This window comes from Nothoprocta perdicaria, unplaced genomic scaffold, assembly GCF_003342845.1.
Source record: "Nothoprocta perdicaria isolate Ctin4 unplaced genomic scaffold, notPer1 scaffold_5, whole genome shotgun sequence".
In the NCBI taxonomy this organism is placed as follows: domain Eukaryota; kingdom Metazoa; phylum Chordata; class Aves; order Tinamiformes; family Tinamidae; genus Nothoprocta; species Nothoprocta perdicaria.
The window spans coordinates 5754952-5769738 of record NW_020455754.1 but is presented as its reverse complement, the minus strand read 5'-3'; the positions used below and the strand labels follow the sequence as shown (position 1 = coordinate 5769738).

Here is a 14787-nt window from a genome sequence, read left to right as displayed (position 1 = left end):
GAAAGGAGATTAGAAAAATCACCTTTCCCACCAAAAAGAACACGAGGAGATAGTTTGCAGATGTTGACTTTTAATGGCAGCACTTCAGCTAAGGTTGGCATGGGTATATATTATCCACGCAACTAAGGTGTATTTGTTTTCTTTCTTTTTGCTAACAGAATCTGCACGCAGTGGGAGTGGGAACGCCAGACGTGGTGAAAGGAGATGCTGTTATCACACCATGCACAAGAACAGGAACATTTACAAGCATGAGAAAGCAAGTCTGACCAAAAGCATGCACTGATGAGACAGCACTAGGAGGATGAGAGAGGAAATAAAAATAAAAGATGGCATCTGCTTTACTAGCAATAGAAGTTAATAATAATAATAATAATAATAATTTTATTTTTTTTTTTATTTTTAAGACTGAATAGGCTTACAAAGTTGAATAGAGTGAAGTTTTCTATTCTAATATTCTGCCTCCTGCTAATTAATAAAGGCACAGCTCATTTCTATAAAAATTGAGCAAAAATTATGACAGTGGTTTATTAGATTGTTGGCAGCATGAAAAAAATATCTATAGCATGAATTACGGCTGAAAATGGCTCATAGCCTACGTAAAAACTTAGAGCTAAATAAATACAGATGTAAGTTATGTTTGTATAATGAGAAACGCTGCTGAGCTAAGAATTTTAGGTTAGTACGTGTGAACTACAGCCCCGATCCTGCAAACACTTATCAATACACTCAACTTTACTGACACAAGAAGCCTCATTGATCCCAACAGGACCATATGTGTGCGTAATCTTAAATATATGCATAAGTGCTTGCAGGACTGATGCCTGAAAGCATGAATAGAATAGGATGCTATTTCCACAGGAATGTAATGACTGGCAGAAATTCACACATTCACCCATTTCTTGCTGTTGATAATTTGTTTCAACATATCTAGTTAACATTTTTCTGAGTGGCATTCACTTTTCTGGAGAAATTTTTATCTGCTTTCTTCAAACTCTTTGGGAAAATCTATTTAATTATTCATCAGATGCTTGGCAAATATTTGAGAAACAAACCAGCATAAAGGACCAGTGCCTCCCACACTCAACAACTTCAATGGAAGCTGAGGGCACACATCTCAGAGGGAGCAAGCACCTATTGAATTTAGGATTATAAACAGCTTTGAAGACACAGAACAATTCTACCAAGCTGCAACAGAGAGACGGAGTGAAATGCCCTCTGTTTTTGTTTTGTGTTTCAGTAGTAGTCATCAACTTTGAGGACAAAGAGCAAAACAAAACATTAATCAACTCCAGATTTTTCAAAGTACATTTGCACTCAACAGCTCCCATTYGAAGCACCTACACGCACCAGCAGATGTTCTCCTCCAGGACCGGTTGATCTTAGGGAGAAGACTACTGTGCCCCAGTCTGCTTCCAGCTCTCTGCCCCATCCCACTCTTGTGGATGTTCACACTCCTTTCAGAAACRCCAGTTAAATTGACATGAAGCATCTCAAACAATGCAAGGGTTCCCAAAGAGCTATTAAAATGCTGAAATCTAATGAGCTTCTTTGGACTGAAGCAGAGGAGGGAGCAATCAGACAATCATCTTAGCTGGCATATCCATGGCATGGAGAATAGCCTCCAGCAGGGAGGAGAGGCCGGCAGCTGTGCCGCACGGGGAGCAGCATCTTTCTCAGCTGGCACAGCTGGAGCCAGAAGAGAACATTTGTCCATGGCTTGAGCAAGCAGATGGATTTCCAAAAGGGCTCTGCTTTCGTTTAGGGCAATTCAAAGGAACAGCTGGATCTCCTAGAGATCTCAGCACTCTATAGATGGTAGGAACCCAATCACAGTTCTGGGCGCCGAGTACCTCAGAAAATAACCAAAATCGTTTAGATGCTTAGATCCTTTAGATTGAAAAATCAAGACAGCTTGGAAAATGTCAGACTCCCATTTTGGGTACTGAATAGAAGAAATAAATAAATAAAGGTTCACTGAAACCCAGGACAGATTCTGCATCCATGTTTGCCTACCATTTCACTACATTTAGTGCTGACCTACTTAAAAACTCCACCTTTGGTCTGGAGGCCAGTCTCTCTAAAATATCTGTTCCCACAGGTATGGACTGTTACAGGACAATTTGAAACCAGAGGTCAGGGACAGAAACCAAATAAATCCACGTTTAAAGTAGCAATGCCAACCAATGAAAATGATATGCCTACCATGTTCCAGATAAGAAGGCGTACCTTCCGAGGGATCAAGTCTTCGAGCTCTCCGCCCGTGCTTGGAATTGTTGTGTACAAACATATTGTCCGACACTGCCAACACATGGCCATCAACATTGACTGTTGTAGACACCACAACCTGCAAGCACAAGAGCAAAATGAAGGAACATTTGAATATGTACGTATTTTTTTTTTTTTAAGCAGCATAGCGTGTAATAAACTCAGTTAAATAAATAACAGCTGGAAGCTGTAGAAAATTGCATAGCTATTTCGCATAATAACTGGTGCTTATGCTGTACAAATCTAACAAGAGAYGCTATTGATGAGTGGGTCTTTGGCATCGAAAGCTTTTGATGCAGTTTTAAGTCAAATTGCAGAGTTTGTAGCTGCACGGCAGACGGCACACTGTTAACCATCATTTTAACAAGAGGATCTTTATTAAGCATTTTTCCCCCATATACAAGGGCAGCTGTGTTTCACCCTAAATTATCCTTCAGTTTCTGTGCTAAAGTAGATAGAGCTGTTGACATTGCAAATGAGAATCGATTCGGAATAAAAGAAAAGTGTATTTTGCAAAGCTGCAAGGAGAGCAGTCACATTCCTCCCCGCAACCCGTCACCACCTCTCTCCCTTTGGTACCAGCATTACAAGTTGTTGGACTCAACCAGATTTCTCCTGCTCTGAGCTCTACTGCAACAGTAAATACGCATGCACGTTGTGTGCACATGCAGCTGTGGCATGGGGGTCCCGAGCTGGAGAGTACAACCCTATCCACCCTGCGTTAGGGTTATTTGTGCTCCACAGCTCATCTCAACATTGAAACACGGGGTTTCATTTGAGCATTGCTCTGGAGGAACCAGCGCAAAGGTGCAACAGAAGACTCAACTCCTTGGCCATGCTGGTGGCCTCAAGGACGTGTGCACAGGAGGTTCAACAGACATAGCCCAGGAGGACAACCCTGCTCTAAAGCACCCAGGTTGAGGCTAAGCAAGGAGGAAATGGGGTGGGTGCAAGTGGCCTTGGGCTGCAGGCGTATGCCCACTTGCCAGGAGCCTGCACTCCCTTGGAGAACTTCGCCTAAAACAATAAGAAGAAATGACCTACACTTCTCCTTATATTAAACAGGGAAAGGGATTAAAAACTGAAACCCACAGAGATATGTTTATTCATGCGACCTCTTACAACCAAATATAATAATTGTCTGTTAATTGCAGTTTCAGCTCCCACCTCATGCTTCAACATGTGAAACAGCAATCAGCAGCTCCTGTTTAATCCACCTATTATGTTGACTAATTAACTTTGCTCGACAGTTTATTTCTTCCTCCATTATCAGCCCCTGTCAGCCACAAGCACAGTGCCGCAAAGGGGGACCTCAGCCCTTTTGATTGATCACCGATAGATTGACATGCAGATTAATTTAATTAGAATCACCTCACTTGAGAAATGAAAGACAATGGCAAGGGGGCTAATAGATCTGCTCTTATAATGAGGCAAGCCTCCAGAGCCCAGGCAGAGGATTTCTGATTTATTTTCCTGAATTCCCCCGCCGCTCTGAAAGGCTCTTGCTTTAATTGTTCTTGGTTTTGAGAGGCTTTAGCCTCTGAAGAGGTGAAATGCTTTACAAGGATTGGCAAACACTGCTGCAACTCTCTCAGGAAGCCGCTGCCTCTCAAAGTTGGTCGAATGGGGACACTTAAAGGATCGCTTACAACAATTCAATTCTGCCACTTGAATAGGATTTAAAAAAAAAAAAAAAAAGTGTTTTTTTTTTCCACCCATTTCTGACCACCTATAAGACACCTAAAAAATATAAAGCAAGTGAAGCTGCCAAGCTACCCATAGCTAATGCAGGGAGCCTTTGTCTTTAAAAAGGAATACAAAAAGAGAATAGTTTACATGGAAAGGTTCCTGAAACAGTCCCTCAGAATGGCATTCGAAGCCATAGATTCTTGTGTGTGTTTTAAGTCAAAGATATTAAAACACAGAATAAATGATTCAAGAGCCCCTGCAGATGGAAACTTGGGGGAGAAAAAAAAAAAAAAGCACCAGACACTGTAGGTAAGTTCTTCTGAAATCAAACTAGGGGGAAAAAACAAGCCCTATATATAAAATTCCAAAAGGGATTTCAGAAGTAATTTATCCATTACATTCCTGAGGGATAGAATAAAGTTTATGATATTTTCAATAAAATATGATATTATAATAAGTGGCTCAGGGTTTGCAGTCTTATTTGTGCACTTGCAACCATTGTAAATTCCTTGCAACTGGGATTTTGAACCAAGTTCTTTGCTGACATTCCTTGCCTTAGCTCCATGCTTCATATCAACCCCTTTCTTCTTCTGCAAGTCTACTTAGATGCATGTGAAAAGATCACATCACTAATTACAAGGGCCACCACCTGAAATATTTTCTCCAAACAGCACACCCAGTCCTAACATCATATAGGTACACACATTCCCGCTGAAGTTGATCAGTCAGCTGCTGAGATCCAAATTTTTGAATGTTTGTAGCAATAGGATAAATAGATAAGTGTTAATAATAGTAATCTAGGTCCCAGATATTTGGTTCCTAGATATTTAAGCAGTTATCTCTACATATGTCTTTTCCGAGGAAAGAACTCTCAAGAAGATAATCCCAATGTGATCAGTTTTATGTGAGTATATCTTCATTTATTTTTTTCACCTCCTCAGGTTTCCAAAACTGTTGATGCAATGTATTTTGAATTACTTAACACTGTCATCCTATCTACCTCTTGAGCAGAGAATATGATTTACTACAAAGCGACCACATCGGTGTGGTTCTTCAGTGTCGTTAGCAGAAGAAACTATAAAAGGAATCCCCAAGAGAAACTGTTTCCAGTCTCAGGAAATGCAGAAAAAAAAAGTGGTTACTCTTATGTGTCTGAAAAAAAAAAAAAATGATTATTCATACTGCACCTGCACCACATACAGCACACACTCCCTGCCTAATTCTTGAAACACAAAACCTCATTAATGCAGAAATACTTAACACATACCACCCTAACAAAATATTTATGCCCTAATTATTAACAGAGAAAGGATATACCTTGAATATTGTGTGCCACAGTTGCATATTTGGATTGCTGCAGAGCACTTACGTACTTAGGAGTTATGCCCATATTTTTAATCTAAAAAAATACAACACTCTCCTCATTTTGATTTTGAAACGACTGGGACATGTTCAAGTTAAAGCACATGCTAAAACTAATTTGTGGAGAAATCATAAAAATGAGGAGGTAAGGGAGAGAGAGAGCCAAAGTAGATGTGAAATGGGCACTGAGGCATCCTAAAACAGAGACCATAGCAAGAGGGAAAGGCCCACTACAGTTTAATAAATGATTAATGAGGTGCTGACACATTAATGTAAGCGCAGGGACAACCAGGCCTGCCAAATCTCAAACCTTTCCAAATTTTGTCAACAAAACACAGTTTTAATTTGGGACAGGCAAACACAGAAAATGATTTTGAGCTTCAGCTTCAGCCCTTCACAGATTTTGAATCTAAATCCTGTATCAACACCGAGGGAGACAGAGGTATGAAAAAACACACTGGTTTACGACGTTGTTCAATCGAGTTGGCACTATCAACTGCATTAACTTATCATGGGCCTGTGAATTATTCTGCCTGCCATTAAATAGTTCAGTTGTGAATGCTGTGGAACTCGGTCAGAAAAAAAAAAAAAATCAGAGACCAGGAGCCTGGAGATCAAGCTATTTATCCACGTTTAGCACTCGGCCTGTTTATTTGTTATGGTACCTCACCTAATACATCAAAATTAAGCATTGCATGACTCCTCATTTTTAACCACAGCCCATTAAGCTTTGCCAACTGATTAAGACATAGCATGTTCCTTGTGCTTTCAGTTTTCTCTGAAGGATGGTGAGAGATCTGATTTTTTTTTTTTTTTGACTTCCTCGATATCTAGTGACAAAGGCAGAGAATATCTGATTATGATGATTTCCAGGCATTAAGTGTATCTTTAGTGCTTAACCTGTAACCCTGATATTTGCTGCTCTTGTCACTCCTTCAAAACTGTCCAAAAATGGCTTAAACAAAATCTTTTCTATCTTCTATATTCATCACCATTTGGTAACTTCTTCATACAACTTCTTGACTTCCTTACTATAAGTAAAAAAAAAGAAACTCTCTCACCTTAACAAGGCACTTAAAATCGTGCTTAACTTAAAAGTACATAAGTACACTATATTCAGTAATTTTGCCCACGTGCCTAAGGACAGCACGGATACTTAATTACCTCATCAAATTGGGCCACAGTGCTCATTGCTATTTTCCCTATTTTCCTTTTTTTTTTTTTTTTTTTTTTTTTTTTTTTTTTTTTTTTTTTTTTTTTTTTTTTTTTTTTTTTTTTTTTTTTTTTTTTTTTTTTGCCTCTTCTTTCTCTAGGGATGGAGCCTTGCATGTCCAAATTCCATTATCTGGGCTTCATGAAGCATCGTCTCTGTCTCTTATGCAAATTTGCAATGAGACACAAGTGGCTTCAATTCAAACATGAGTGGCAGCGTCCCACGGAGGCAGAGGAGCAGCCKCGGCAGAGGAAGAGGTTGTGATAACAGCACCAAACAGCGTGGCAATTTCTAAGTGACTTTCAATGTTTTCACAATAAATGATTATTTGGGGTCTTATTCAGTGACTCCATCTGAAAAGTTTCCTCCAAATGAAAACTTGGCCTGTATCAATTTGCAAGTATTTGTATTAAAAGAACAAGATAACCGGGCCGTGTGGGTTCCATTGATTACAACAACACACCGAACTGCTTAGGTCCTACAAATGAGTTTTCATGCTAAAACAGAAAAYCTGGGCAGAGTTCACCCACAATACCACCTACTTCTTAACTGCTATTATTAGCACCCACTGTGGCACTGCTGCCCGTTCTACCAAGCCTGAAGACTTGAACAACGCATAAAGACGGACAGAGCAGCTGCTCCCGGGGCTTCTGGAATAAAGGAGCTGATTCGTTTTTCCCCATCTGCTTGACTCTTYCTGCTAATAGAGTCACAACAAACATTAGGGCCAGTTCTATGCAAACGGCTCCCGCGCACACTTTAGCTGGCACTTGGCCACCTGCTTTGTGGTACCCAGCGCCACAGGCCTGGGCACCTCACACATGCAGAGAAACGCATTTCCTCCCAGCCTCACCACTGCTTTTATGTTAGGCCTTCAGCTCCAGCATATTTGCACGAGAAGTTCAGGGTACAACTTCCTCACTCATTTTTATACGTGAGTGTGAATGAAGGTTCACACACAGGTCTTCTGAATCAGATTATACTCTGCCTTTTCCCTGTACTTTCTTAACCTCTTTTAGACCCTGCTGTAGCCAGACATTCCCAGCTGCAGACAAAACCACTTTTACAAAGGGAGATTTTCTGCAGGATCTATCCTTAGATGGTATAAGAATAGTGCCCTGCCCTTCCCCGTTTTGTTCACAAAAAATATAAGCTGCTTTCTAGTAACTCCTACTGGCTTTTGGGGACTGATGAATGACACCACACTGAAGAGTGGACCGAGCCCTGGGCAGCTTGACTTCCAAGCACAGATGAGGAGATAAAGACAAATCCTAAATATTGTGGTGAAAAGAGGGTGCCACTATTTAAAAACCWTTTGGAAATACTTTCACATGGTCTTTTAAAATTGTGTCTCAAAGGACTGTTTAAGACAGATCTTTCAAGTCAGTGGGAGTATTTCAAGAGTCCGAGGTAGCTGGCAGCAATCCCCCACCAAAGTCACAGGGGCCAGGATTTCCCTTGTACCTACACAATATTTGATACCTACACAACAGCATCTCGAACACCTAGGTACATCACATTGGCAAYGTACCATTTTTATTCTTGTTCTTTTCACATGAAAAAATGATAAATGAAAGCCAAACTCTGCAAAGTCTGGCTGTTTTATTTTAATAAGTCCATTGTTAAAAGAGCAACAAGTTCAAGGTTTTCTGTTTGTTTGTTTTTTTAAGRAAAAAAAAAAAAGTGAGAGGGAGAGGGAAACAAAAGCAGCTATTGTAAAACAATAAGCCCAGGCATTTAACAGAACGCTGCAAGCTTCAATATCACACTGTATTATAGTAGGAGCGCTTTGCTCTGCTGAAAGTGATTAATTTCTGGAAAATGCTAAGGTCACACTAATTGACATGACCTGTGTAATTAAGCAGTCTCTGTTTACACACGGAAAGCTCAACTGCTGCGAAGCTGGGCTCGTATGACAGAATGTCTTTACAAGTCAAGAGATCAACAACCTTTCTTATGTCCTACCTACTCGCCTACACGGGCTCCTGATTGCTGTTCTGAGGGGAGAGGCGAGGCATTACCATATGAAAATCAGCCTGCATCYGAGGCGAGCACTAAACCAACCGCGTGGGCACGTTGGGAAGCAAGCTCTGAAAGGCCCCAGGGGCGACCGCCTGGCCCGAATCCCCACACTGCCCAAAGTCCTTTTGGAGAAAACGCTTCCTCCCTCGACCGTAACTCCCACTGGAATCACTGGAGAAAATGGGATGGAAGGCGGACGTGGTGGAGAAGCAGAGGATTCTGCCGTTCTAACACTCAGATTAGATTAATCCCTGGGCCATATCTCATCAATTCTGTCTTTCTGAGCTCAGATGGGTAAATAACACCTCACCCTCCTTTCCAGTTTTGTTGCAATTAAGCAGTTCAACAAAAGATATATAGTTTACATATACATAGTATCACCATTTAAATAGCMTTTAGTGCTTTAGAAAGTGCTAAAATGCCAGAAAAGAAGCAAAAAGGTCCTAAGATACTGCAGAAAGCAGCAGTTATCTTTTGGAGTCCATTACCTCCCAAGGCCCATGCAGTTTACAGGACATATCTCCTTCCTTTGCTCCTTAGGASAAATTCTCATAACAATTATCTAACATATTTCATCCCTCTTCCCTCTGCACTCCTGCCCTTGGAAAGGGAAGGTCCTTTGGCTCTCTACTCCAAATTTTTATTCAGTCCAAACTTAGGTAAAAGGCCCCTGGCAGTCAACGTCCATGTCTCCAACAGAGAGGCTTGGAGCAGCTACTTCTYGTTGCTGCCACAGCACCACTCTGCTTCTAGCATTGAGGAAGAACAGTTCAGATCATCTTCCCAAGGGACACTGCTCCTCTTTGTCCCTAGTGTGGTCATAAGCATACTCACAGGTAGCATAAGAAATGTCTCTGGCCACCTGAGGATGCATTTATACCACWTCAGGGAAATAACAGTATTTTTTTTCCCCCAACAGAGGACTGGGATCACACTGATCCCTTTTCACATTTTTACTTGTGGAAGAGGCATTATCTGAGTGAGTTTTCTTCTGCAGAGCAAGAGAATCCAACTACCTCCTGCCATGATGAGAAGCCCACAGATATTATGCTGTGACCTTATGTTTTTAGCATCTTCCAGGGTTAGTTTGGATCAAACTACTTCTGTCCCTAACAGCTGATTATATTAAAAGGAGGACATGTGACTGACCTGAAATCGACGCATGTCTCGAGGGTTTCCTGCATTTTTTAGGCAATTTTGGTTACATTTGAGAAAAAATTTCAAGAAGAACCTGTGAAGAAAGAGAAATGGTCATTAACAACTTATAAACAGTTTGCAATAGCAGCATGTAACATCTGTGCATTGGTTCCAATACAGCCTTATTTACATTAGTAATCCTAGCTCAGGCAAGTCATCCCACTGGCTGTCCTTAAAGGSTGCAGAGCTCACACGGCCCCAATCCAACAAAACCTGTAAGCACATCCTAAAGCTTTAAGCAGGAACCTAATGGATCTGTTGTGTCAGAGCCATTAAAGTTTGCAAAGGCAGTCCCTATATCACTTTAAGTGGCTCATGGTGCCGTCCAGAGCATCAAGGAAGTTGGAGACACATATTTCAGTGCAGCGAGAAAGAGCACAGAGAAACGCTAGCCAAGAAAATTCCCTTAGGTTTAAGTGGGGTTTTATTTTACAAGTYCACTGTATTGTGCAAATTTTGATTTAATACAAGAATACTGAAAATGTTCCATACAATTGAAATCTCCCTTCCAAAATTAAACCCAATTTGGACATAAAATTAATGCTCAAATTGTGGTTAGTGAAAGAACAAAAATCTTAAAGTCCTGGTTTAACAGTCTGATTTCACAGAATAAAAAAAAAAAAAAAAAAAAAAAGATTATATGCAGTCTACTTCCTGACCATACACAGTTCACTGAAGTAGCTATATGACCCTGACACATACCTCTAAGAGAAGACATTGCATTTTACAAAGCCAAAGAAAAAAAAGCAAACATTTCACTGAAAATATTTCCTTCAGTGTTATGCATCAGTGGACTGTAAACTCATAAAGACAAGTCAGTGAATAATAGTGGGTCTCAGATTCCAGGCTTCCTCCTTTATAGCCAGAGTTTATCAATCTTTTGTCCAAAATAAACTACAGACTAAGGTCTACTAAAGCTCAATTGTTCAAAATTTAATCCTAAAATTTAAAACCTAGTGGTACCAGATAGAAGAGCTTTATATTTGCAATAACCATCACCTGACTAAGCAGGAGCCAATCTGACCTGACTCCATACACAGAGGGACAGGTGATTATTTGATCCTGTCTCACAAAGTTTGAAAGTTCGCTTTTATCAGCATCCACCTTTAACACCCCAACCCAACATGACATTAGCAAAATTTGCAAGAGTTGACACCAAGAAAGGCAAAACTGCAGAGTGAGCAAATTCAGGAAACCTCTCTGTGACCAGAGCAGTCTTCACCCTGCTCTAGTTGCAATGCCRCTTCTCCAAGGGACAAGTTTGGTGCTTGCTCTTCCTCCGTGACAAGAAAGTCATACTAGGCAAGGACAAATGGAAACTACAATGGACTGCTTTCATTAAAGAAAAGTCAGGTAATGAGGGGCCTTACAAAACGTGATGCCCATGATGACCAAGGACGAGCTCACAACCCAGGAAGTCCCCACTAGCCCCCATGTTTCCATACAAGAACAAGCAATCAATATAAAATAAACAGCCACTGCCAAACACTTGAACAGGGGATTGGAGAGGCTGTGTTTGTTTATGTTAAAATAAAGGCRGTATGAGCTATTACATTTACTCATCAAGTAGCTCCTGATATTCAGTAACTGAAGGTTGGTGCTGTTTGTTGTTTGTGTGTGTGTCTTTTTAAGCCTCTAATGGCCAGCTGTGACAGCCYGACTCGGATGGTGTAAAAGGAGCTGTCAGCACAAATCTTGGCATCTCAAAGCCAGACAACTGCTCGCCACCAGGCGAAGGTTTGTACTTGTGCCAGAATGGATTTTGAGAGACAAGCAAATAGGGCATTAATTCCACCAAAGTGAAATGCAGGGAGAGGAGAGTTCGGGATCCTGCGCTCGGGATAACTGCGTCCCTGTCAGCGGCTCGTCACCGAGCTCGCGAGCTATGAAGGGCACTGACACCAGATCCCTCTTGCCCTAAGCTGGCCCTGTCACGTGAAATGCCGGCAGGACCCAGAGACCACCGCTCCGCGCAAGAGCGCTCGCTGAACTCAGTGCCCGGCCATCTGTTGRGAGGCAGAGACGTCCCTGTCAGCCAGGGCCTCCGGCGGGCCCTGGTGTGGCCAAGTCCCTCAAAAAGGCTCGTTGTGCAGGGAGAAGCGTGCGCTGTCCCATGGCTCTCTAGGGAATCCTGCCGACCTTTTCCCCAAGGAAGAGGCAACCCAGGGCTGGCAGAGAGGGACATAACGGTTAAAAATACGTGCACTCAGAGGTGATGTCACACACGTATAGAAAACAACCTTTGCATTGCAACTCTACTGTGCATCCAGGCACCTCACAGATGGGTGGGCCTGCTCCACGACCACTAAAATACAGGGAAAGCTCTTTGGGAAGCCCGCGGTTGGAACATCATGCACATGCTTTCCCCCCAAGCTACGCTGTTGGTTCRTCTCATCTGCTGATGTCAGCCCAAAAGCTGGGAAAATCAGTATGAAACACAAGAGTTGTCTTGCAGGACCTGCAAGGCCAAATCCCCAGTTTCAGGTTCTAACTCTGCTTGCATTTCGCTGGGCCCCTTGAATTTTCAAGCACAGAAGTTTTATCCAAATGAACTGTAGAAGAAATTAAGCTTATCTAAAGCTACCCCTCCAAAGTAAAAAGGCAAGCAGGTAAACAAAAATTCCTTTGAATGTATTCAAACTCCAGAAATATTAACAGAAAAAAAAAACCCACAGTATTTTCAGAACACTCAAGACACTGAACTTATGCAGTCAAGTTTGCTATTCTATTTTAAGAAAAAAAAAAATCATCATTTTCATAGAGCACTTTCTGCCAAGTACTGTATTTTTATTTCGCAGGAAGACAAAACAAAATATAGGCTGCACTTCGGTTTGGAACATATTAGGGTCGGATTCCCTGGCTATGCAAATACTGCCCTACGCTCATGCAAGGAGCAGTTGATCAGCTCCTGAGCTGGCAGAAAACAGCAGCTAACACCTGGCAGGAGAGCAGAGGTGTGTGGATGAGAACATGGGCAGCAGAATGGCTTAAGTCACAGGACTCAGCCCCCTCACTCGGGTCCTCCTTTAAACCGCAGCTTCAGGTGCATTGGCCATGCAGAGTCCAACATTAGCAACGCTGMGTGATGAGCAACACTTCGCTCTGCAAATACTGCAGATTGAGATGATGGGGAGAGTCCAGGAGAAATGCCAACAGAAGTGAGCCCTTTGTAAGCACAACTTGAAGCTCTGTTGTCTCTAAAATCTTTATGCGGGGTGATTTTTTCAGTTCTAACTTTCTTCCTCTTTGGCAGGAATCTATTGCATKAATACTAACTGCAGAGGATACATAGCATTAATGCTAACCACCAGGGTCTGCAATTCATTCCCACGATGAAAAAAAAAATGTGCAAAATAGAGATGCATCAACAAAATCTTCAATTTATATTCTCTTCCCAAAGTTATGACTGCTAAACATCATCTGTGCTACACAAGCTTCAGGCATCGATTATCTCATAGCTACCATTAAAAACCTTCTTTTCTACACAGATCAAACAAAACATACCTTCTGATTCCCTTCCCGACTACTAACAGAGCCAATCAATGAAATACAGTGTAAGGGAACGCAGCTTTCCATCCTGAGGTGACAGTCTGCTCGGGAAGCCTGGCAGGGTGGCACATGCCGCTGGCTCAGCCCTGTCGCGAGCTCTACAAGCAACACCAGAGATGAAGCTGGGCAATAAACAACCCTCCTTGTACACACACCCAAACACACGGCAAATCTCWAGACCAAGGCTGCTTTCCCATTTTTTCCCCCCAAATTACTGAAAACTTGCCAGATTTTTCATAATACAAGGCAATGACCACAGAATATTCAGTGTCTCTGYAAATGAGGAACTCCCCCAAACACATGAGCTACCTGATCTTGTGCTTTACAGATTAGCCCTGGTAGCACTGATGTATTTGGTGYGGAGAAATCCAAGCCAGCTCCGTGTGAGCTAGCTCAGGTCCAGAAAGCCTCATCAGGGAAACTTTCAGAAAGCACCTGGATTTACTGACTTACACTGCTATTAAATCTCATGCTCTACTTCTCACCCAATATAGACACAGTTATACGGTACGGGACAGTTTGGGGAGAAAAACAGAGCTAATTTTGGTGACGTGTAGCTGTAGTAGAATGCAGCTCAGTGCAGGCTGTAAAAATTACTGAAGGAGGTAAGGCTCTGAGCAGTTAATCCCTTGCCATGGCACTGCTCTTCCACAAATCTCTTAAGTAACTGCGACGAGCGACATAGAAATATGACCTCTAGTTAAATACCGACCTCCAGTCTGAACCAGGCACAAAATTAACTTGAGGTTTTGTCTTCTGCCTTCCAGGTGGAAACTCTCACAAATGGGTTACTGGCTCCTCCGGGAGGCTTCTCTCCTTTTATCACATTTTGATAGAAAAGTACCCCTTGAAGAGGAAGAGGTGTCCCCTGCAAAACTATGACATGTCGGCTCAGTGCAAGCAGAGTTGTGCCATGACCATTAGCTTCGTCCCTCTGCTAGAGACGGGCTATTTCCCCAACCCACCCTCAGCTMTTTGTGTGCCGCTACTGCTCCGCCTTAATTTTACATGATGATTTCCCAAATTGGTGCTTTTAAATGCTACAGCTGCTCCTTCATATCTCCAGGCTCCTTCCTGATACCCATCCTCTGATTCTCCTTCTGCAGCTGAAGGATCTAACAAGCATTCTAGGAGCTGGAGTTCACTCCACCTGTGTAAAATAATCCCCATCATCTGTCCCTGATTAGCTCACCCATCATCCTGCAAACTCCTTAAAGCCTTGATATACTTGTACCATGCCCATCCTGGCAGCATCCCTGCTAATTACCGCCTTGGCCCACATTAGATAAATAACAGCAAACATGGCAACACACGCAGTAAGGATGTAAAAGGATTTAGCCCTCCTCTTTTTCTTGCCACCAGACASTAGCACCTGTGTTTACTAAAAACAAAGAGTTAAAGAAAGCAAGCCCTGAATAGGATCTAGGGATTCTCTTCTGTCACTRCCTTGAAGGAACATTCAAGGAACCCAAACATGAAGGGTTAGCAGT

General features: G+C 42.1%; 1 protein-coding gene across 1 annotated transcript in view; it reads right to left on the bottom strand.

Annotated features, from left to right (window-relative positions):
- LOC112954423 (transcription factor COE1) overlaps positions 1 to 14035 on the bottom strand; it is a 98256-nt gene extending 84221 nt beyond the window's left edge. The window contains exons 1-3 of the mRNA XM_026047616.1: positions 14010 to 14035; positions 9701 to 9782; positions 2203 to 2344 (exon numbers count right to left, since the gene is read on the bottom strand). Coding sequence (XP_025903401.1) covers positions 2203 to 2344; positions 9701 to 9715 — 157 coding nt within the window. The 5' untranslated portion in view covers positions 9716 to 9782; positions 14010 to 14035. The remainder of the gene's footprint in view (positions 1 to 2202; positions 2345 to 9700; positions 9783 to 14009) is intronic.
- Between the last annotated feature and the right edge of the window lie 752 nt (positions 14036 to 14787).